The 25170-nt window shown below is 28.4% G+C and overlaps 1 protein-coding gene across 2 annotated transcripts in view; it reads left to right on the forward strand.

Annotated features, from left to right (window-relative positions):
* The window catches only part of LOC136989727 (RING finger protein 44-like), a 77032-nt gene that overhangs the window by 23600 nt on the left and 28262 nt on the right, over positions 1–25170 (forward strand). Inside the window, exons 1-4 of one of the 2 annotated variants that reach the window (XM_067287973.1) lie at positions 326–352; positions 11636–11858; positions 17304–17380; positions 19147–19355. In XM_067287973.1, coding sequence (XP_067144074.1) covers positions 341–352; positions 11636–11858; positions 17304–17380; positions 19147–19355 — 521 coding nt within the window. In that variant the 5' untranslated portion in view covers positions 326–340. Of the gene's footprint in view, positions 1–325; positions 353–11635; positions 11859–17303; positions 17381–19146; positions 19356–25170 lie in introns of those variants that run through there. The other variant, XM_067287972.1, reaches the window with a different exon arrangement.

Below are 25170 nucleotides of genomic sequence, written 5' to 3' on the forward strand. Positions count from 1 at the left end.
AATATGTATTTTATATCGTTTTAAAATACTTTGTTGATAAATGTTTTGCCTATAGTGAAATAAATGATTATCTATAATGATAAAATTACAATCTAAGCTAAATTGAATGTGTATTTTCTAGACTTTTAATCTTTTGAACCATGAACTTATAATAGAGAGAGTAAGTTTCATCTTAATAATAAATATTACTATATTAATGAGATTTATATATTTTTATGTATCAATCTTATTGTGTAGTAAAATTAAGATATGAGAATTTGGTAATATAGTTTACTTTTTATAGATGCTGTAACTGCATAGTTGATGAATTATGTTCCATGTTTTCATATACATTGTACAAATGTATATAAAGGTTATATATTTGTATTACATTTATTATTAAAACAAATTAATTTCATATGTTTTTGCTTTCTAATTAAAAACATTGTTTTTTCTCAGCATTTAATAATTTACTATTGTTATTGTATAATACAATATACCAGACAAATATTTTTTTTGTTTGTTATTTTTTGGCAAATTTAAGCTTCCCAGCAAAGTTTTTTTATGGAGGTTGATAGTCAATATATTTGTAATGTTTAACATGCAAGAAGAACTTGCACAATCCTTTTTTTATACTGCACAAAATGCTCCAATTACTGTTGGGATAAGGTTGCATCATTTGTCTTATAACAATATCATTTCTGTTCATCTCTGTAATTCATAACTTTTTCATTTTTTTTTTTCTATTCAGCTATCCAGATATTCTTATATCAATAGATAAATCTCTAGTATTGTTTATTATAAATGCTATAGATAAAAATAATCCTCAACAACTGGTTAGATATTCAAAATTAACACTCCCCAACACCAAAATCCAGCAAAATGTAGAAATTTTACAGTAATCTAACATTTTTATCCATATATAATGAATATCTTTGGGTTTAATTCTGTACAATAGAACAGTAAAGTTAAATTAAACAGTGTTCTATTTTATGGAATTAAACCTGAAGATGTTCTTATATATGGATGAAAATGTTAGTTTACTGTAAACTTTTATACATTTTGCTGGATTTTGGTGTTAATTTTGAATGCTATGTGTGATGATTTGGAAATGTAAACTTGACTTTTATGCTTTATGTGACAGTTGTTAAGGGTTTTATGCTTTTTCTCTTTGCATAATCAAAATTGCTATAATTGGAAATTTTCTGAATTTGATTTGTAAGATATCCATAAAGTTTGCCGTTAGTCAGCTAACATCAGTCTCATTTCTTTTTGTTTTTTTTTTTGTTTTTTGTGATAGTTTTTGTTAGTAGCCATTACAGTTTTTGGTCTTATTCACTTTATTTTCAATTTATTTCAAATATTGATCATGAAATGACCAGTATTAGAAAGAAATTGTAAATAAATTAGATTAAGACTAAAATTTAAGATCTCCAAATTTTCAGTTAATATTGTAGACTATACAGTAATCAGTTTATCCCTGAATATTGGAGAAATTTTGCAAATCATTGTCATAGCATTTTTCCTTCATTTCAAGGTTTACTTTTTAGCTCTGCATTCGTTTTGCATGATCTTATTTATCTTTGGTGTTGAGTCAGCATGCTTATCTTGATTCAGGTAATTACCCCATGGAATCCTTGAACTCGAAGTTATCATCCATGAATACCTCCATAAGTGTTATTTCTCAGTACATAATAATTTCATTGAAGATATCTTTTTATTGGGTTTTTTTATCAGTTGTCACTACATCCAGTCTCTTTTATTAAGTTGATTTGTTTATGTCTTCTCTTCTGTATTAGAAGCACTAGTGAGGTTGAGGCCGAAGTTTTAAATGCGAAAATGTGTACGTCGGATGTTAGGTGCCACTTTCCTGTAAGCCTAGAAGTTTGACAATGGTGTTTGGAAAGTCAGTGGAATCATGCTCGACATTCCAAACACCATTGTCAAACTTCTAGGCTTACAGGAAAGCGGCGCTGAATGTCCGATGTACACGTTTTCGCGTTTAAAACTTCAGCCTCAACCTCGCTATTATCTTCTTTGTGAAACTTATGCATATCATTAAGATAAATAATAGGTGATTACAAATTGCACTTGCATATCATTTAGCAATATGATGTGATATTACTATTACAAACTTCTGAGAATAATATATATATTTATAAGTTTATGGAAGACTTAAAATACATAAAAAGGAGAGATTAGAGAAATATGCATTTTCTGTTAATTATACTTATATTTTTAATGATTGAATTACAAAACAAATACAGTCAAACCTGTTTTTATGCGCTCTTTTTATCTGCGATTTTTTTTTTAATGCGAATTTTTAATTTGTGCGGTATAGTTGGCGACTAATTTCGTGCGATTCGTCATGTCTTACGTTGACTTATTATAGCTAAATAAACTTATTATAGCATAAATGCACTTATTATAGTAATATTATTGCATGAATATGCGAAAAATGAAATAATTTACTTTTTAAGTCAACAAAACACCACCTGGACAAAAATATGTAAAACAGACGATAGACCAGACGATGCAGTCAAGTGCTGACATCTGTTGTCAATAAATTCTATTTCGTACGGTTTTGAGTTATTTTCTATGTGAGACTTTTTTTATGCGGTCCCTGTTGACCGCATAAAAAAATTATTTTTTTAATTGTGTTGCGAAAACTATTATTTACAGCCATTCGTGAAGTTTCGTGAGATTTTTTTTATGCGTTTTTTTTAATGCGGTCCCTATCCCCCGCATAAAAACAGGTTTGACTGTATAATAAACAGTAAAATAAATAAAAAATTATAAATTTTATAATAATTGTTGAAATATTATTTTAAAGATGTTTTTAGAAGATATCTAACATCATTATTATACATGTATTAAATGTTAAAAATTACATTAAAGGTATTTAACATTATTTTTTGTATATATTAGGAAAGTGTATAATTTTACTCATATTTATTATTGATTAAATTGTCTGAATTTTTCAAAATAGGTTAATAAAAGTTAGAGAATTTAAAACATTTAGAAATCTGTTAAAAGAAAATGATAAATATTTATCAGATTTATTTTTTAAAAAGTAAAATGACATTCATTCCTCAATCTGTGTGATTTATTCATTTATAGCACATTGTTTTTAAATAGCTGCACTGGTGTGGAAGGCTTATTATGCCACATCTTGTATTTTTTAATTTTGTTTGAAATTATTAGATGGTATTCTGAAATAAGAAATTAAATGATGTTTGTTTATTAATGTCAAAAAGAAAAATTGTTTAATGCATTTTATTTTAGAATTTAAATAGCAATAAATATTAATTAATAACTGAAAAAGATTTTCTATAATTTTCAAAATATGTAACTTGAAAGAGTGAATTTATTAATCATTAAGTTTTCAGAACATTCAGTTAATGCCTATTGTAGGCCATATAATTTTTTAAATCTAATATCATTTTCTCAAAGTCTACTTCTAGAAAAATTTAGTTTCAAAATCAAAATCATTGTTTATTTTTTTTCTTCTTAGTCAGTCTCTAATGGTAGTAATATTGCTGAATGATCTGTGGCAAATTAATTTATGTTAACAGAAAAAAAGTAATGTAAATGGTATTTCATATTTTTGCTCTGTATTGAACAAGATTTTAAAAAATTTTTATCTGTTATTTCTTACAATCTTCATATGGTTTTCATACAAATCAGATGTCTATTTCCCATATTTTTACTGAATTAAATTTCTGTTTATTTTGTGATTTTTGGTGGGGGTGATGTTTTTGAACTTACCAGTTTTGTTTGGCTTTATTTCTATAAATAAAGAAAAAAATTAACTTAATATGAATAATAATCAAAAGCTTTTCCAACTTTGAGTTTAACTTTTATTCACATTAAATTTAGTTATTGAAATGTGGACAATAACAACATTAAATCAATATTTTTTTTCTCTTTCATTTATTGTATAAAAATTCATATATTTCTTCCAGAAATAATTCTGAGCTTGCTTTTATAAGCCATTTTTTCCAGACTTTTGAAAATGTGGTGAACAAAATATTTGTTTTTTGATATCATTAATTGTTGCAGGATAAAAGCTACAATTGAAAAGCTGAACAGAAACAGAAATAAATTTTTTAATCTTTTCATTTGAGTTTCTAAAAATTTAAAGCATAAAAACAAAGTTGAATCTTTTATTTAATTTGTATTTTCAGGTAATGTGGAATCCAGGTCTAACAGTAATACACACCCAAAGTATACATTATTCATGTTTGAGACTATACAGATCACTTATTATCTGCATAGGAAGGTTCTTAGATTGATAGGGACTTTCATTTTATTTTTATTTTTTTGATTTAATTAGTAATTAGTATTTTTTTTGATTGATTAGTAATATCAGTACTTAAGTTGATGAGGGCAAGAAGCCTGGGTTGTAGTCTTGGGGTCTAGACTTCAATAGGTTGGTACAATAAAATTTTAAATCTTAGAAAATCAATTTATGTAATTTCATGTGCATAAAGGGAGGAAAAAGAGAAAAAAGAAATGTAATAAACTGAAAGAATTGTGTCAGAAGGAAGGATAAAGGGGCTAGGGTTTTTTAGGCTCAGGATTGCTTTCTATGACCTTTGTAATACTTAATATACGAAAACATGCTTTATTTAACAATAATTATGGCAAAGTTCTTGATAATGTCATAAAAATAAAAAGAAATTAACTGTAAAATGAAACAATTACTGATTTGTATAGTAACTTTCCAAGCAGATCACCATCTATATAAGTATCAAGCAGGAATAAGTTATTCTTATAGGTATTTAAATATTTGTTTTTTCATTAACTATAACATTAACAATGATGAATAATTTTTTAATTGAGAAATCAGTTTCATTAATCATAAATTATAAAGTTAATTAATTTTATAAAATTATTTTTTATCAGTTACATCTTATACCAGGAAATTTAAAGTGTGTTGGGACTTCTAGTCTGTTGTGAGTAATTATCAGTTAAAACTTTTGATGTCACATTTGACTTCTCATTATTACAAAACAGGTTGACCTTCATGTGCAATTTCTCATTACTACTATAACTAGAAGATTCATTTGAGTACGTTGTTAGTATGTTGTGCACCTCACCTGTAAGTATTTTCATAGAATATTTTTAGGTAATCTCTGCCTGTTAAAGAACATAATAAATTTTCAAGCCCAAGAAAAATTTGAAAGAGCAATGAATAATGAACATTAAATTCTTAACTGGTACCAAAATATTAAAGCACTTTTACTTCAATAAAAATTTTAAAGAAATGTTCTTACTTTGATAGTTGCCATCAAGTTAATGTAATACATGAAAACATTCTTTAAAACAAAACAATACAAATTTAAAATGCATATTTAAATACCAATATACATAAGTTCTATCTATATATGTATATAATGTGTGTGTGTGTATGTATGTGTGTGTGTATATATATATATATGCACACAGACATGATATAGAAGACAGAGACAGATTTGTTAGATAATATATATTATCTAACAAATGGAATAAATAATTCTTAATCTATGTTTTTACAAACAGCTGAGAATTTTGGAAAGGTATTAAAAATTTAGACTTTCATAATCATTAATTATATGATACACTCTGTAAATATTATATAAAAATAAATATTAACTGCTGAAGCATTAAATTTATTTTGAGGGTTTTATCAGAAAATAAATTAAGGTCTTCAAAATCAAATGCAAGATTTTAATAGAATAAACTGATGATATATAATGGTGTTACTGGTTTACTATGTTTTTTGACATAGTTTAGCATTGATAGTTGAAGCATTTATCACAGTATATAATAGGTTGGCTCTATTCCTATTGTGTCCAGCTACATTATGCTAGTATATTTTGAAAATTTCATCTGGGTGAAACAATTTCCTGAAAAGGACTTGCTTAGATGAGAACTGATGAGTCACTTGATTTCAAGCTGAGATTATACAGAAGATACTCTACTGTTTCCAGTAGAACTTTTGTAGAGAGCTTGGGATCTGTTGTGTTGTCTGTAATTAGGCTTTTGTAATGGAGAATTATGCAATAGCTATAAAGATCAATGTTTTCTCAGTTTGTCATGTAATCTATTTAAATATGATTTAATACATGGTAATAACTATTCAGCTATATTATATGAATGCCAAGAACTATCCAGGAAATAGTAGTTAGTACATTGTCATATATTAATGCTATTTTTAACCTCTGTTTTTGGAATGAAATGATGGATCTGAATCTTATTGCTAATAATAACTCCATATAGAATTTAGTGCTGAACACTAGAAATTTTCATACCTGGGTACCTAAGATAATTTGAGCAATGCTGTGTTTTTCAAACTGTGGTCTGCAGATCCCTAGGGTCCTTGAAATCTCAAAAGAAAGAAGCATATTATATTGTGGAATAAAAAATTCATTTTATAATAATTACTTTTGTAAAAACACCCACTGAAGAGGAAATTAAAAATATTAAACTAATTAAATTTAAATTTTAAAATATATCTAAAATATGATGATTTAATTATACTCTAGATGGTAAACCTTTTTCTGAAGTTGAGTCAAAATTTAATTTGAAATTTAGTGACTCCAAATTGCAAATCAAATATTTACTTTGAGTAATTAAAAAAAAAAAAAAGCTAACAAATTTTACTTAACTTACTTATTTAACTTTTTAATGTATTTAAGAAAAAAAAAATAATGATGTGATTAAAATGGAAACAAGAATTTTTATTTAATGGAAAAGTCTGTTGTTGTTTATTTGATAACTTTTCTATCTGAGATTCATAATTTGTGGCTTTTTAAGTCTTTTCATGACAGTTTTAGGTCTCCATTTTCACACTATATATGCAAAGTTTTGAAATCTATCAAATATTTTTTTTATAATTCATAAAAACCTAATATTTTCTAAATATTCAATGGGGTATCTTGAAATTGCTACAGGTTACATGTCTGCCATCACTGCTTTAGAAGGTCTGTCAGAAGGTGAAGTTTGAAAAACATTGGGTTAATGCATGTTCTTGGAAGATTTCATATCCAAAGACATGCATTTTTTCAACTCTTCAAAAATTTGTATTAATTTGTTTTTCTCTCACAATTTAAACAAAGATGCCCACCTTTGTTTAAATTGGAAGCGTTGACAATAAAAAAAAAATAAAACCAATTAATTAATTATTACAGTACATAAATATTAGTGAAATGTTTGAGAACATGTAATTACCAACTTAAATAACTTACTTTATGTCAAGTGTATGGAACTATTCTATTTCCTAGAATAATAATGGAGCTGATGTGCTGGATCTTAGATATGTTTCATTCCACTGCCAAAGCTAAGCAACCATAAGCAATAAAATAGAACAGAATAAGAAACTTGAAATATTCAAATTTCATGTTACATGACATTGCATAATGATCTCAAATTTCTTGAAAAAGTGTCAGAAATTTCAAACAAATTATAACAGTTTGAAAATATCCTTATACTATTGTAATATATGGTCTATATATAGTATTATAATTTGTAATGAACACAGAATTATTTTTCGTTTGTATATGTAAACTAATGAACATTGGCTCTATTCTTATTTGGCAACAACTATAATTTATTGACATGAATAAGGTAAAGTTAAATAAAATTTCTAACAATCACTTATGTACTGTGTGAAAATTAAAAAAAAAAAAATTATCTGAAAGTTATCTGAAAACTTGCACAAACATCTTGTGTATGAATTTTAATTTTTACACATGTAATAAGACTTATTTATTGTTCTTTTGCATAATAAGACATATTTTAAAATTGCTTAAAATCAGGTTGTACAAATTTTGATCACACTATAGTTTTTATTTTAACATTCTAACATTCTGGCAATTAATACAGATGTTTACTATTATTACTAAACATTTGCAGATAATTTTTAAAATTACACTTTTATTATAAAAAATATGTAAATTTAATATATATATATTTTTTCAAGAATTATAATAAAATGTAACATTGAGGAGATCATTTGAAAACTTTGGGACTAATCCTTTGATGGGGATTGGGCCAAGTCCTAGTGTAATATAATATCAATGGCATATTTAAATTTTAAAACGTTTAATGATTTTAAAATATTTTTGTTAAGCCGAGTTTTGAATTTCAGAGAATTTCTAAATAATTTTTATATTTAAAAAGCTTCTGAAATATTCTCTCTTGAATGCCTCGTATTTCCCTGTATGAGTTTGAACATCCTCAGTTTGAAGGCACATGTTAATGAATTCATTTAAGAAGTAAAAAAGTGTAAAAAAAACATTGTAAATGTAATTTAAATGATATAATTTTTCAATTTACATGTTAAAGAATGTCATGTTTATTCATGTTTTCGAATACAACAAAAAAGTTAATAAATTGAAAGAATATCAGAAATTAATATTTTATAAATTAAAGAACCATATTAAGGAATTACCAGTAATTTGATAGTGACAGATTAGAGGATTTATTAATGAATATTAACAATATTAAAATTTAAAATGCAAAATTTAATTTTGAAGTTCCAAAACTATATTTTTCTCCAACAGTTTTAACTAATTAAAAATTTTGAAAACTAAAATTTTTAATTTGTTTTCAGTTTTCTGATTTTTTTTTTTTTCAAATTGAAAACTGTAATTTATTAGACAGAACACTCAGTTGGAAATATCTAAGTAGCTTAGTAAATTTTTTTAATAATTTAATTAGCTTTTAAAATTATTTCATTCTTTTTTCTTATTATTTTTATATGTATACACAGTCTTAAATGGATTCCTGATTATCTAGGTAATAGCTGTGTTCCTGATACTCAGATATTCCTGGGTACAAAAATGGGTACCTGGTATTCAGCACTAATAAAATTTTGTTTCTCTGCTAAAAAAATATTGTAGGAAACTGAGAAAGTCCATCATTTTCATTGTTTTGTTATCATATGTTAGCACATGATATATCTATCTTGCACAGATCTTCAATACCATAACACATCTACTAAGTACAAGATAAATTAAGGTCAGAAATCATACCTTGCAAAATTCCATTTGTTTATCTGAATAAATTTTATGACATGCAACTATGACGTTAGTCCAGCAGTTTCCAACCTTTTGAGTCCTTGTATCTTTTATAAAAATGAAAAGTTTTACAATCCTAAACATTCATAAATTGAAAACAATTATAAACTGTTTGACAAGATTCTTTAATGGTTTCTCCATGATCATTGATTTTTAATAGTACTACTGCACTAATTTTAGTAATACAGGCATGAAGTTAGTTGATAGAATAATGATTAAAATAATCAAACTTGGATCTTCAGAAATGTATAAAATAACAGTTTTTAAAACTTTAAAGTTAGCAGCTTTAGAATGTAGAAAATTTTAATCTTCCAAAAGCTGATTGTATACTAGTAAATAACACCAAAAAATCTTCTAAATACACCAGCAAATATATTTTAATATAAAGATGCTATGACAAACATTTTCAATCCAATTAGGATCTGCTTCAAGTCAAAATGTTCAATAGAATTAGAATGCAAAAGGTCAAATTTAAATTTTAAATTTATAAACTGTTGTAGCAGTTAAAAGATTAGGACAAGTATAAAAATCACAACTAGGTGTTAACATTAACATTAAAAATTGAAATAAAAATTAACGAATATATTTGTTAGAAATCATAAGTGATTTGATTTTTATTAATAATGTTGGGATTTAGAAGCTCTGGAAATTTTTAAAGCTGAACTAAAGGGGGAATGTATCAATTTTGAGGAGGCAAACATCTTGCGTACATGACGGACCTTTTTCGATGATCCCAACATTAATAAGAAATAACTGAAGTAATTAATTTTTTATGATTTCTAACAAATATATTCATTGATTTTTTTTTCATTTTTAATGTTAATGTTAACACCTAGTTGTGATTTTTATACTTGTCGTAATCTTTAATTGTTACGGCAGTTTATAAATTTAAAATTTGAATTTGATCTTTTGCATTCTAATTCTATTGAACATTTTGACTTGAAGCCGATCCTATTCGGATCGAAAACATTTGTCATAGCGTCTTTATATTAAAATATATCTGCTGGTATATTTAGGTTTTGTTGGTGTTATTTACTGATGTAGAAAATTTTAAACTGCCTAGGTATAAACTTCTTTAAAATAAAAAATTGTTGATTTACATTTGGTAGCTGTTAGTTTTTCTTTTTCCTTACCCCCTGGAAGTGCTTTGCATATCAGGTTGGAAATTGCAGGTTTATTTATAATGGATCTTGGTTGTCCACTCATCACACTGTCTCTGAATGCGTTATACCAAATATTAACTATTTTATAAGCTGTTTAATGTACTGTACATTTTATCATTACCATATGCTTTTGCAAGTTGTTGATCAATATCAGCTGCCATTATTTTTATTTATTTACTTTTTTTTGCCTAATTTAAACATGAGAATATTGAAAATGAACTGATTTTAAAAATATTTATTTTATTATTTTTGTTTACATACCAATTTTTTGAATATCTACTATAATTCACTAATTAATCTGTGTTCCTTCTGCAAATGCAACATGAAGCTTATCACTGTGTGAACAAAATTTCTTTATAAGTAAAGATATTTGAAATTCAATGAATTTGGTACAGAGCTTATATATAGTGAATCATAAAATAAATTGCTAGTTTTAAGAAAGTAAAAATATAAAAAAATAATAAAATATTTTAATTATTTTTATTTTATGGCTTTGAAAAGCTGAAACACAAAACAATCGTTAGCAAGTAGAAAGCAAATTGAGTTGTCACTAGATAGATAAGTTAATATTATAAATTTTTGTGACAAAAAGCAAAAATTTTTATTTTACTAAACTTAGAAAAAGTAAGAAGAATTATAATATGTACCACATTTGGAATGAAGTTGATAATGCAGAGTTAATAACATAGAGGGAAAATTGTTCAAACTTTAAAAATGGGTCTATAATAAATACTGAACAGTAGAGCAAGAGGTACCATGGAGATTGGAATAGAGTGAATTCAACAAATGGGATGTGTATATGTTGATATATAAGATTTTCATTTTATGATTGTTAGTAAGAATAGTTGTGTTAGAAAGACTAATTTGTACTTAAATTCTGTTCTTATGTATTGAAGTATCATTTATTTGATTGTAATGTTTTATTTCAAATGAAAGGTCCAAATCTTGTTTTGAAATTGCATTTAAAAAATTATTTAATGAAAAACAACAAAGCTAATAAATCATAGTTAATTATAAAATAATCAATGTAATAATTCTTTGATAGTTATAATTAATCTTAACATTTACTCAAGCTTTGCTGTTAACTATGATAGGGAAATGATACACGGTAAATTGGCTTCATTCTAAATGTGGAACAGACTATAGTGGCATGATGACACTTGTATCCCGTCATACAATGTGAATCAAATTTTATGTCATAATCATAAACTAAAACTCATGAAATTTATTTTATTTTTTATTGTAAGTATATTTATTGTTATGAATTAATGGCATGTATTTTCTTAAAATCTAATAAGCAATCTGAATAATATTTCAAGTTAGTTTATGTAAAATGCCTGGTTTTGTATTAGATTTTTTTTTTATTAGGATCAAATGCTAATTTAGAATTATACTGTTGGATTAACTTTTTTGTAATACGCTGTTTAGGAGATTCGACAGTTAGCTTCACCTGGTGGTAATCTCAGTGTTCTACAACAGTCAGATCATCCTTTTTCAAATCAAGGCCAACCTCCTCATCCACATCTTCATCCATTTAATCATCGCACATCACCGGGTATTCTTCAAAATCCATCATCACTGTTGGAGCCTTATCCCCATCCTGTAAGAACATCTACTAATTGTGACATTTCCATTTGGTCTGGTCATCAGGGTATGTTTTTTTTTAAATTTTATTCATTGTTTAATTAAATTTAACTTTATTATTTCTTAAATCTATTTATTAAAGAATGAGCATGTGTTCAAAAGTTTTTCAAGCAATTTAATTTCAAAAATGCTTTGATGTTCTCAAAGTGGATTAATTTTAATTAAATTTATTAGCATTCAATCCTATTAATATTTAGAAAAATCCCCTCTGCATTCATACTAATTACATATATGTGATTAGAATTTCAGTTTCAGTTATTGAAAACTTAATAGTTAATTTTTGTTAGATACTGCATGTTAAAAACATACATGTTGTTATTGAGCTGATATAGAATTATTTAGCCCAGCTAGTACTAAACTTTTATACCTTGATTTTGAAGTTTTCAGTTAGATTTTTCTTCAAAAAGCTATAAGTATTTCTTTGTAATTTTTTTTAAGTTAATAATGAGCTGTTTATGATACAATTATACAGTACACAAAATTATGCAAAAACAATTATTCTTAATAGCCAAATCTTATATATTCTTGCTTTGGTATCCTTTGAAAATTAACAATATTTGTCATTTTATCTCATTTCTTAAAATGATATATCATTGTTTGTTTAAATTCAATAACTTCTATCCATTTACTAGCAGAGGTATTGGGTATTGCCTGGGCTAAAACCTAATCAAACTTTTAATGTTAATTTCTACTCATAATAGACATAGAGCAATAAATATTAAAATTTACACCTTCCTCTCACTTTCCAGCATTCGCTGATTAAAAACAAATGTTTTTGGTTACATTCTGCATCAGGTTAAGGAGATTCTATATTGAACAGCTATAGCAGAACCTGCTATAGATGATTGATATAGAATCTCCTTAACCTGAATAAACTAAAGAAATACTTCTTGATGTATCACTCAATTTGTGAGAACAAAGTCCACCTTTGTCAGTTTCAAGCATTTTTGTTATGAAGAAAGATGAGGATCAACAGATGGGAAGGTAGAATTTGTCAATTAACTATTTTTTGTGAAATAAACAATTATCCCATCCTTAATCTGTGTTCATGCAAGCAATGAAAAATGGACTTGTAGATGAATTTTTTATACTTTTGCATCAATTAGTAATCATGATTATCGTCAGGTGATTATATTCCTGCTTTGAAGAATGGTTTGAAACATTTATTACTCATCTCATAGGATTTTACTGCTGTTGCAGATGATTCAAGATGATATAGCATTTTCTCTGGGAATTGGCTCACAAATTCATAGAGAAAAGACAAAAGACAAAACTCCTGGCTGAGAAGAAATATCATGGCTGTCAGAAAAATTGTAACAAGAGCTGGTTGATACTAATTGGAAATGTTGAAGATAATGAAAATAGAAATACTGACGTATCTGAATTATTTTGTTAATGACATGGCTAAAGCAGCTGGCCACACTACTATGCCTACAACTATATCATGCAAAACTTAACTTGGAGTCAGGTCAAAGGTTATGTTGAATATCTCAATAAAACTTTCAAGTTGTCAGAATTTTATTTGAAGAAAGTATAAATGTTGATGATCCACATAGACCGATGAGGTCTATGTGGATCGTCATCTGTCAAGCTTGTTGAAAGGAAAAAGAATTTTGAAAATTGTACTTTTCTTTTGAAGACATTGTTATGGATTTATTGATCATTAACCTTTCAACAGTGGAACAGTCAGATGTGGTGCTACCACTTAGTTGTGGAGAAGAAATGTGGGAAATTTTTAAAATATTTTTTCACATGATTTTTCTCATTACCATTTCGGAAAAAAATTTTGTAAACAGTTATGTTTAGTAAAGAAAAGTCTTTTTTTATTGTTACATAATTCATTTTTTATGTGAATTTTTTTTTCACTGTAGTTTTTGGCGATACCCCCAAAAGAATTTAGCGAATGTACTCGTCCCTCACCACTGCCACACAATCACCCTTGATGAATATATTTGTCACTCACTGCTGAGTGGTTAATATAGATACAACAAACTCTAACAATTCTAAATGGACTAAACAGGATTGGAAATGAACCACTGATTATAAGAAAATCTTTTATTTGTTAACGTGTTGTCACATAATTGAAACCTTGTTTTATTATATGTTTATTAAATAGTAATGGATGTATCCAGAATGCTTAGATTAAGAGATTATTAGCCAGCTCTCTGGATTTCCTTTTTCAGTCCATTTATTCTTCTTTGGGGGGAAAAATTAAAGAACACTGGTATATCTTTAGAAAAATACAAATTAGCAAATTTACCTATAGTCACATGAAACAGGTTAAACGTTGCAAAAAGTTCACTGAGTTCAGCGTTATATCCACCTTTGCTTGTCGCAAGTACTTTCGATGAACCTTACTGTCGTTGTCTTCAGGCGAGTTCGTAAATTTGCCGAAAAACTTTAAAAAGAAACAAAACCGATGCAGAATGGAACGCATAAAGCTTTACCAAAGCCGTTACGAACGTAAATCAAAAATTCAAAAAACATTCGAAAGCCGATCGAGCATCTAGCTCCACGACTAGCGAGGCCGCGCATGCGCAGACTCGCGCTTACGCTAATCGTATATTAGATAACGCTAAAGCGTGTTTAAACACTTGAATAACATGATCCAAATATTGGGCAGCTCAAGAGTTTTTCGGCAAATTTACGAACTCACCTGAAGACGACGATGGTAAGGTTCGTCGAAAGTACTTGCGACAAGCAAACGTGGATATAACGCTGAACTCAGTGAACTTTTCGCAACGTTTATACGGTCTTTGGCGTGAATATTGTCGTACCGACATTTAAGAAACAGGTTTAGTCGCAAACTAATTATCCCATATATATATATATACAGTCGAGTCCGCATAAGTCGTCACCCAGATAACTCGACACCATCAGATAAGTAGTCAGTTTTCTGTGGTCCCGGCCGATTTACATAGGCATTAATGTTAAAAAACTCCAGTTTACTCGACACCGTTTAACTCGTCACCACTGGATAAGTTTGCATACTTTTGCCGTCCCACACACTGATAAGTCGTCACCCCCTCCTGAAAAAATGAATTCACTCCGCTTGTGTGGTGCAAACTCATTTCTTTTTTTCAGAGGGGGAGTCGATTTATTTATGGGGATACTATAGATTACCACCTATGGAATTTCGGGTCTTTGAGTATATATCTGAACTCAGGAGACCGAGACGAGTTCAATGATACCCTACTTTTGGACCGGAGATGAAAAATAATAAAGTTGTCATACTTTTTTCCAGCGATCGTGCGATGATAGGGTGTCGCGCCGCTCTCTCCGCTAAGTCGGCCTCACTATTGCAATCGGGAGTCACATCACTTGCTGTTAAAATTGCCTTTAGTAGACGTTTTCCCCTTTTTTTACTTTGTTCAAGAACTATTGTGAATCAATAACTAGTGACATTTAGCACATGGCGGCCTGTCGGCGGCTCCCCTCCGGGAGGTCAGTCGGGAGCACGAACAGTGGGAACGGCCACCATGTTCGCTGCCATAAGTAACATTAACTGAAATGGCAATCGCGCAATGATCAGAAGTCGCGTCGCTCTCTCCACTCTTGTATCACATGTTAACCCCTACTGGAGATGACCGTAGTCCGACGTCATGGTTTGCAGACTTTACCGCAAGATGGTAGTACTAGCAACTATGGTGCCATCTTCATGAGAGCATTAAAAAAGTATGGTAACTTTTTTATTTTTTGTCTCCGGTCCAAAAATAGGGTACCGTTGAACTCGTCTCAGTCCCCTGGGTTCAAATATATAATCAGTCCTAAAATTCCATAGGTGGTGATCTATAGTACACCCTTATTTATTAATATATAATTAATATATTTAATAATATAATAATACATTAATATTATTAATATATATATACATATTAATAAAAATGTCTTTAACATTTTATGTATTTTTATGTATAAAATAACAACAGATAAACAAAAAGAAAATATACAATCTACATCAACGTCACACCAGAATTTAATTTCGCATTTTCTCACGCTAGAGGCATTAAGAATCCTTAGACGTTACTTGCCAACAATTGACGATTGCGAAGATGATGTTTTCAAGGCGTTCATGATCATTGAAAAAGAAAGTCGAGACAGTTAAGTGCTCAAAACAAACAACACTAAACGAATTTTTCAGTTTTTCGTCTACAAAGTAATTGTAAATGGAGGACACAATGTATTGTAAGCCTATACTCCTGTTTAATGCACTACTGTATTTTCCTAATTGTAGTTTTGTGGTTTTATTTCCAACTTCGCTTTAGTCGTCACATCATATAACTTGACACATTTCCACTTCCCCTTGGGGTGTCAACTTATGCGGAGTTGACTGTATATATATATATGGGATAATTGATTCTGTTGTAGTGTTGGTTTTTCTTCTGATCCACTCAATGAAAATTTATTTAATTTTTTAGAAATGTTCTTAGTGTTTCTCAAATGATGAAAAAAGTAACTCTTAGTAAAGCAATCTGTAACAAAAGAATTTAAAGTGATATATTTTAGATATAAGTATTGTCTCTTGAAATATATTTCAAACAAACATTGAAAATAGATGGAGAAATATTTTCTTTACTTCAGAATATTCATGCATCATGTTTTACATCAGAATCAATAAAGTAAATTACCAATATTTAAGTTGATGGGATAGTAGTCAATTAAATGGTAATAACACTACTTAACTAGTCTTAGTCAGTTTCACATCATTATTTAGATTATGTTCATACATTTATATGAATTAATAACTGTTTTATTAATTTACTGTCATGTAGATACAAAAGTATGACAGTGTCCCAAACAAAATTCCTTCTAATTATAAGAAAGATGTTTATTAACACATTCAAGATCCAGCAATTCCATTCTTCTGGGGAAATACTAGTGTATTGAATAACAGTGATTTAATCTGTTCCTCAATAAAATGTTAAATTAGTTAGATAAATTGCAAGATAAAAAAGAAATTTTTTAAATTAATGTTCTATAAGTTAAATTTTGTATGGTAGATTAACATTACATAAACATTTTAAAAAAGTTATTATCTATACTAGTAAATTTTTTCCAGTATTCAAAATTTTGATATCAGATAATTTAAATAAATTTTTATTCATTAATACATATTTTAAAATTGAAGTTTTAGATAAACCTTAATCTGAAATGAATAAGGAAGTATTTATCAGTGTCAGTCAATAAGACAGATAAAAATGTGTGCAAATGATCAAGTATATCTGCTTATTAATTTAAAAATATGCTATTTTTGTAGAATTTATGAATAAATCTGTGAATGTTTAGAGCTTTTTACATTTACTTCAATGAATTATAAACCAGAAACTATGTGAAAGTACATCATAAATACTTTTTACTGATAAATTATCTTAATACAATAATAAATTGTGTAATATTTAACAGTTTTTTTCTAAATAGTATTGATTTGAACAGAAAAATTTATTATCATCAGATCACTTGGGCCAGCAGTTGTCACATTCGCCAATGTACTACTCAGGGATACGATCAAGTGATGATAATGGAAGAAAGGTGAGTATACGGTACATATTTTCATACAATAGTTTTAAATTATTCAAAATGAGGTCTGAATGTGTTTTAATTTCAAAGGTTTGGATCATATTCCGATTTTAATCATTTAAAAATTAGAAGTTGTTTTACTCAGAAAATACCTACTTGTAATTAGCTTTTAAGAAGTAATATTTTTAGATCTGCTAGTATTTAGAAATTTTGATAAAGGGGGTTTTTCCTTCTTTCTTCTAGAAGATTATTTCATACATTTTGCCATTATCAAAAATAGGGTTGCTGTATTTTCTACAATTAAAAGGGCGACATAACGGTGAAAAAAGGAAATGAGAAATTAATTTCCTAAATTACACTGAATAAGAATCCAAGAGAGTTTCTTTCACTTTTCTTAGCATTTCATAATAAATCTAATTGATTATGATTTGACCCTTTTGGGTTTTTTGCATTGCTTGATGTTTTAAGGTCCTAACTTCAAAAACATGGAAAAGGTGACAAAATTGTATGTTTTTTGCCTGTAATTTACATAACTCAAGACTCCATAACTATTGGAATTTGGCAAGAATACTTCTACATATGAGACAGATGATGATAGATACATTTTGGAGATTATAAATCAAGGGAAGAGAGAGAATGGGAGTAGCGGTTATATCTCAAGTGGGGTTAGACTTAATGAACATTTTACTCGTTGGCATTTATAATTTGTTATAAACTTACTCCTATCCCAAAAATAGTATTATTTTTTCTAAGTTTTAGAAACTAGAATTGAAAGTTATCAGACTTCCTGACTGCTTAACCTCATGTTTGATTGCTGGAAAACTTGTAAAGATCTCTTGCTTGCTTGCTTGCTTTTTTAACTTATATAAGCATGTTGTATCAAATTGTAAATATGAAATTTAGGTATTTTTTAAAAAAATTTATTTACAATTAACTCAGCAATGATTACAGTTCAATCTTGTAGGTAATTGCCATCAATATAAACCTCATATTGGCACCTTTGCTTCAAACTTTCAGTCATTCTAGGCTCACGGGATTGAAAGTTTTTTGAAGAAAGTCTCACATGTTGGGTATTGTCTTTGATTTTGGTGTCCAAATGATCCAGTTGTTCATAATAGTTCTTTTGTGAAAGTGATGTTGGTTTATTTTAGCTCTATCGTGATGATGCCAAACACAGATCATCCATTACCTTCTTCTTCATGATCCTTTGACAATTGCAACAGCTTATTGACCTTTGTTTAACCAAGAATGCTTTAACAAATCTTTGCAGATGAGATCGTGAACTTTTGTTGTGTTGTGATCAACAGCATATGAATGCGTTTCTGGAAAAAAAAAATTCTATCATCAAAAATCATTAACTTAATTTAACATTTAACATGAAAATACTATTGTAACCCAAATGCTGGTTTCAAGGTATTTAAGAACTGGTTTCAGTAGCTATAATATTTCAACAATAGTTAACAGATTTGTTTGGGTGTTTTAGATTCTGTGTCATTATTGGTTTAAGTTAAAACATATAAATGAAAATTCAAATATATATATATATTTGTAATAATTGGTTTTTATTATGTGTAAATCCTATATTTTTGTTTTAGTTTGGCAAGTTAATTCAATCTAATCATTCACATTAATTGAATACATCATATTTTATTTTGAAAGAAACATTATTTTCTAGTTAAGGATCACAAATTTTATTTGATAAGATTGTTACATAACTTTTAATTTAATGTAGTGTGAATGAATGATAAATTTTAAACCATTAATAATTAATTTAATAGAGTGAAAGCCCTAGCAGAAAACGGTGCAGAGTATCACTGTCTTCCCAAGATGTAACTGAGATTCCAGATAACTCTATTTCCTCTTTACCCATTACTTCCTGGGACCATTCAGCATCATCTCCATCTGAAAGAAATATAAGAAGAAGAAGTATCTCTCATCGCAGAGCTTCTGGTACGGAGAGATGTAATACACCTCGTTGCCGTTACAGGTAATTAAAATTTTTTAATAGTTTTTGTTTCATAATAAAAAAAAATGAATTCTCAACAAACTATTTGTTTTCAAGATTATCTAAACATAATTTTTTAAAACATGGATTTTTTTAAAATAAACCAATTTCAGTAAAAATAAATCTGTCAATATTTTACATTTTTGAAAGAGAAATATCTCAATTTCTCTCTTGTGATTTTTTTCCCATTGTACTCATGAAGAAAATTAGAGAAAACCAGTACATTGGCTTTACTATCCATTTACGATAATATTGAAGAATTCACAAAAAAAAGGCTTTATTTTTCAAATTCTGCAATATTATCCTGAATAAATGATAAAGCCAATGTACTGGTTTTCCCAAATTTTCTTTATGAGTACAATGTGAGAAATATCTTTTCTCTGTATTGCAAGAGCATTTAAAGGTATTTAATATTTAGATCTGACTTATTTTCATCTGTCATTATGGGAGAAGAAAGTGGTACAGTTAGCATTACATCCGATTATTTGTATTCTGAGATTAATTCTAATATTACAGGAAAGGGAGGTGAATGTTTTAAGGGCTAGATGGATCAAGCACAAAAGAAAATGTTACTTTCCAAACCATGAATTCATACTATAGCTTAATAATAAACTTAATAATCAGTAATGTCTTGAGTTTTCAACATTTGAAACTGTTACTGGTTCCAAAGTGTTTTAAATGAATATTGGAAAGAATTTTAATCAATAATGTAAGTTACATTCACTAGTAATGTTAGAGATTTTGGTTGATTAATTAATCAATTAGTTTAACAGAATTTTACTACATAAGGAAGCTCCTCTTTTATTAAATGAAGTATCATTTTTTACAGGGAATAAGAGTTGAGCAATCAATTCTCAAACCCGCTATTGGATATGACTGGTATTAGAAAATTTAAATAGAAAATAATTTTAAATTTATTTTATTATTATTTGAAAAATAAAACAGAAAACAATAATAAAAGAAATTTTATTATTTGGCAGATATTTTGTATTTTCAATGCTTATGTAGTTTATCATGTTTCATCTCGGTATTCTGTTTTTCCATTTCACTTATAATTACATATGCATGAAATGTATTATAATGCTAATGAAAGTAAAACAGAAAAAATGAAATTTTAATGTTTGAGAGAGGAGCCTCTGGAAATTTTTACCTGGGCTCGAGAAAACTTAGAGCCCATAGTGATTCACTCCTACCCCTATAAAATTAATGTTATTTTTATTAATGGAAAATAAAGTCTTTAAGACTGTTTTTTTATTAATAAAGAAACATTCTACACATTTCATTTGTTCAAAAAAAGTCTAAATGGGCTTCTACCCTCAGGCTCCATACAAGCTCTTGATAACCCTGAATAGGTGTTTTGCTTTCAATGGTCACTCCAGAAGTGTATGGAATACAATTGTGTAGGTTGAACAAAAGTTTTATTTCTATTGTCAGTTTTCTTCAGAGTACAGTAAAACCCAAATCTTGTAAGTTAATCAAATTCGGTTCTGTGGCTGCATCACTGCACACATTTTCCGCATTTTTAGACAACATGAGTTGTTTCTACCGGTCACCCTGCAACCAAGTCTCAGGAGGCTTCTATGCAATGACAGAGATGCTACCTTCATACTAGGGAAGTCTGGGATATACTCTATCCCGTTAGAAAGCACATCAGGCAATTGCACCCACTACATAGGAGTGACAACTAGAATGTTATCTTGCCACATCTCCAAACACCAATGCTCCATCAGGACAGGCAGGTGTGACACTGAGCTGACTAGGATGGTGTTACAACATCAACACACCCTGCTGTGGGATCGTGTGACAATGCTCAGGTATTGTGATCAGAGGAGCCTGGTGTATGTTTGGGAGGCCCTCCTTACCATATTATTAAATCTTTTCAACTCTGCCTGATGCTTGAGTTGCCTGCAATGTGGGTCAGCCTGTATAAAAGATTAAAATATCATCTCTAGCTCTGCTCTCAGTACCTACTCAACACAGCATTGTCATCACACACACTTCAATTCAAATTCTTTACATTTTCATTTTAAATTTCGTTTGTTCTAAAGGACTAATACCATTAGTTTTAATTCGAAATGTTTGTTCAAAAGATTTATTTGAGTTTGTGTTCTGCCTGAGGATGACGACTTATAAAATGTTGAAAGTGCTTGCAAATATACCGATATCTATATATAATTAACACCTTTGTGATAATTTCTTCCTTTCTTGCTTAAAACCCAAATCTAATGATCCTCTGAAAACCATTAAAAATAAACATTAAATTGAGGAAAATGTAAGATTGAGGAATTTTTTTTTTTTTTAAATACAGTGTGTTGAAATGGCAAAATTATGGCTTATGTAGCACCTCTGGCTTGGTAAAACCAGAGATGGCTCTGTAAATAAATCTAATACAATAAAAAGCAATAAAATTCAAAAATAAAACAGTTAAAATTGTTATTTGACATTTTCAAAAACAAAAATTAAAATATTCATATTTAAAATAGTTTTTTAAATTATCATGATGCATATTAATTACAACACATCAAATCAAAGTTATGTAAATGGTTATGCATCATCATCAGAAATAATATCAATATTTAAGGATATTACGATATGATATGCTGTTACAAATAACATGACTGTTTCAGACAGTAACTTGAGATAACAGGTAAATATAGTTAATGTTTTTTTTTATTCATATTACTGTAATGTCAGATAAGCATAACTCATAAACTACAATATATAAACATTTAAAAAATATATATTATTAAATTATTCTCTATGATTATAGCTTGTATCTTCACAAATTTGTGTAATGTTGCATTCATTTTGCCATTCTATTGTATATCAATCTATATGTTGAAATAAACAGGACTTTTTAAACTGTGAGTTTCAATCCCAAAAGGGATCATAAAAATTTGATAACAGTAAAATTTTCTACTGTGTACTATGTATTGCAAAGCAGTGTTTTCAACTTTGACAATTATAAAATAAAAATGTTGGTCTTCTCTGAAAAATGTTGAAGACATTTTGTGTCCTTTAGTATTAAATATTCAGCCAAGATTTAATTCTTTATGTAAAAATAAAGGTCTAACTGATTAGTATGCAAATTTGCTTTTGTCTTTAATAAATGGTAAAATAGTATATATATCAAGAATTGTTTTATGATTTATTATCAGTAAGTGATTTTATTTGTATACTTATTTTACCTATGTGCTGAAGGTTGGGTAAAATTTTCTTGGATGAAAAGGGGTCATAAATGGAAAAACTTTAACAAATCATGATATACAATAAAATCTTGCTAAGTTAAACTACATTATCTTGAAGCTGTCAATTGGTCCTGGGCACAGTATATAGTATTTCCCTTTATAATATTGTTTTGTTGTCACAATTGTCAGTATTTTTAACTCAAACATTTTTTTGTATATCTTCCACCATTTTATAGGTCTGCGATCTTCATTTTTTTTATATCCCATGTGAATACAGATGATTAAGATAAACAAGCACTATGACTTTATGACAAAAATATGATGCCCATACCATTATGATCTATGTTGATATCTTTCTACTAATACAGTACGTTATTGGCATTCCAATTGGGACAGCAGAGTGCATCATACAATATTCAAACAAGATTGGTCAAGCCAATCTTGTTTGAACAAACATGCTCCACAAAAGTGAATCAAATATTAATTTTGTTTAAAATAAATTCTATAAATTCTTGGAATCAAGTAGTAGTACAGAAGAAGTTTTCACTGAATGTACAGTAAGGGATGTCGTTTATAGATGTAAAAGTTTAAATATTACATTCTAAACTAATGGCTTAGAACAGGGATCACCAAACTACGGCCTGTGGGTCAGATCTGGCCCGTAAAAGTCAGTTCAACCAGCCCGCCAACACACTGTGCCACAAAGAAGCTAAAATAGAATTATTTATTTTTTACAAATAGAAGACAAAGTCGCTCCAAAATTTAGACGATCACCATTTTTCTCTGATGTTCTAGAACAGAATTAGACAGCTGGACCTTCCTTTATAGGCTGGTTTTCTGTGTTTTTAAAGGAACTTTTAAAGAATAGGCAGTTGCGTAGCCTATAAAGGAAGGTCCAGCTGTCTAATTCCGTTCTAGAACATCAGAGAAAAATGGTGATTGTCTAAATTTTGGAGCGACTTTGTCTTCTATTTGTAAAAAATAAACTTATTCATCCGACGGAAAACCAGAATTATTTATATCAAAATATCATAGATTGAAGATAAACTTACTATGTAGAAAAAATTAAAATAAATTTAAGTAAAAATGCCAAACTTGTTCCAATCTGATTTTTGCATTTGACAGTGATATGATTTTTAGGAAAATCAGTGAAATAAAAAATTTCAGCAACGTTTTGCAACTTTGGCTATCAGAGCACTTTTTGTGTACGGTATATCTCGGCGGATAAGACGATAGTTGAACCATAAAAAATGGCCCTGGAAATCCGGGGTTGTCTTATAGGACAGATACAAAAAAATTAGATTTAAATTTATATATATTAAAACCATTATAAAAAGACAGACAAACCATAATTATTTACTAGAAGAGAGTAGGGTATGTGCACAAAATAGAACAGCCCATAGGATGTTTTTGTAATAGTCAAGGTCATTACCCAAATGCCCGAATTAGTGCAAATGTTTGCAAAAATCACCAGATGCAAGAAAATAAAATTTGTTCATTCGAAAAATTACAAATAGGACATAATTCCATATATGCTATACAGTATTATTATTCAGATAATGATTGCTGATCTAAACTAAATTCATAGGCTGTTGATAGTTTGGGGGTGTCTTATAGGACAGATATATGCTAAAACTATAAAACTCAACGAAAATTTATACATAGTCTTATCTGAAGGTCGTCTTATCCACCGAGATATACGGTAAGTACCTGCCATGAAGTTTCTAAGAAAAGCGATTATGAGCTTGCTGAGGCGATCATGTTTGTGTATTGGTTAAGAAACATGTTGGTTTTCTTTATTTTTTGTGTATTCACTATACTATATGGAACAAAATGGTTATGCAGTCCACACTTGTCTTTCTCTCAGTTATCCGGCCCACTGTGAAAAAAGTTTGGTGACCCCTGGTTTAGAACATAATATTTAAACGCTAAAGAATTCTATTCAAAGTGTTTGATCCTGATGATGGCTATACAGATAGTCGAAAGCATTAGATAAAATTAAAAATAGTTGCTGGAATAAGTTTGTCTTTAATTTACAATAATGCAGTTAAAGCTCAATATATGAAATAAAAAAATTGAATGTGAAGAAATGTTATTTATACAAAGACTTCAATTGACTTATTTCAATTCTAAGAAGAAATACAAATCTAAAAAGAGTTTTTATGGGTGAAGTCATTGCACATGTGCATGGACATGTGCAATAAATGGATTGAACAGAACATAACACTTAGGTAATGAAAGTGACGTCATTGCGCATGCACGTGGAAATCTGACAGATGGACAAAAGTCCTAACATAAGCACTTTACCACTATAGTGGAGTGTGCTAAAAAGTGTCATAAACTATATACAATTTTGCAGTTATTCTGTGTATAGATAATTGAGAAATGGCTTGATAACAATTTATAGCCACAGAAAAAATAGAGAAAATTGTGTATTAAATTCATTAACTCAATGCTCTAACTTGGTCAGGATTTTTTTTATCCATTAAACTTTGACTTAACAAGGTTTTACTGTATATCAGGCTTGGTCATTTAATATTAAATGGCAAGATGATGATTTTGTGTAGTATGGACTTTCATTGAGGAGAAAAAAAATGTCCATTCTCAAT

The sequence above is a fragment of the Centruroides vittatus genome, unplaced genomic scaffold, assembly GCF_030686945.1.
Source record: "Centruroides vittatus isolate TY-2023 unplaced genomic scaffold, ASM3068694v2 scaffold_752, whole genome shotgun sequence".
Taxonomy (NCBI): domain Eukaryota; kingdom Metazoa; phylum Arthropoda; class Arachnida; order Scorpiones; family Buthidae; genus Centruroides; species Centruroides vittatus.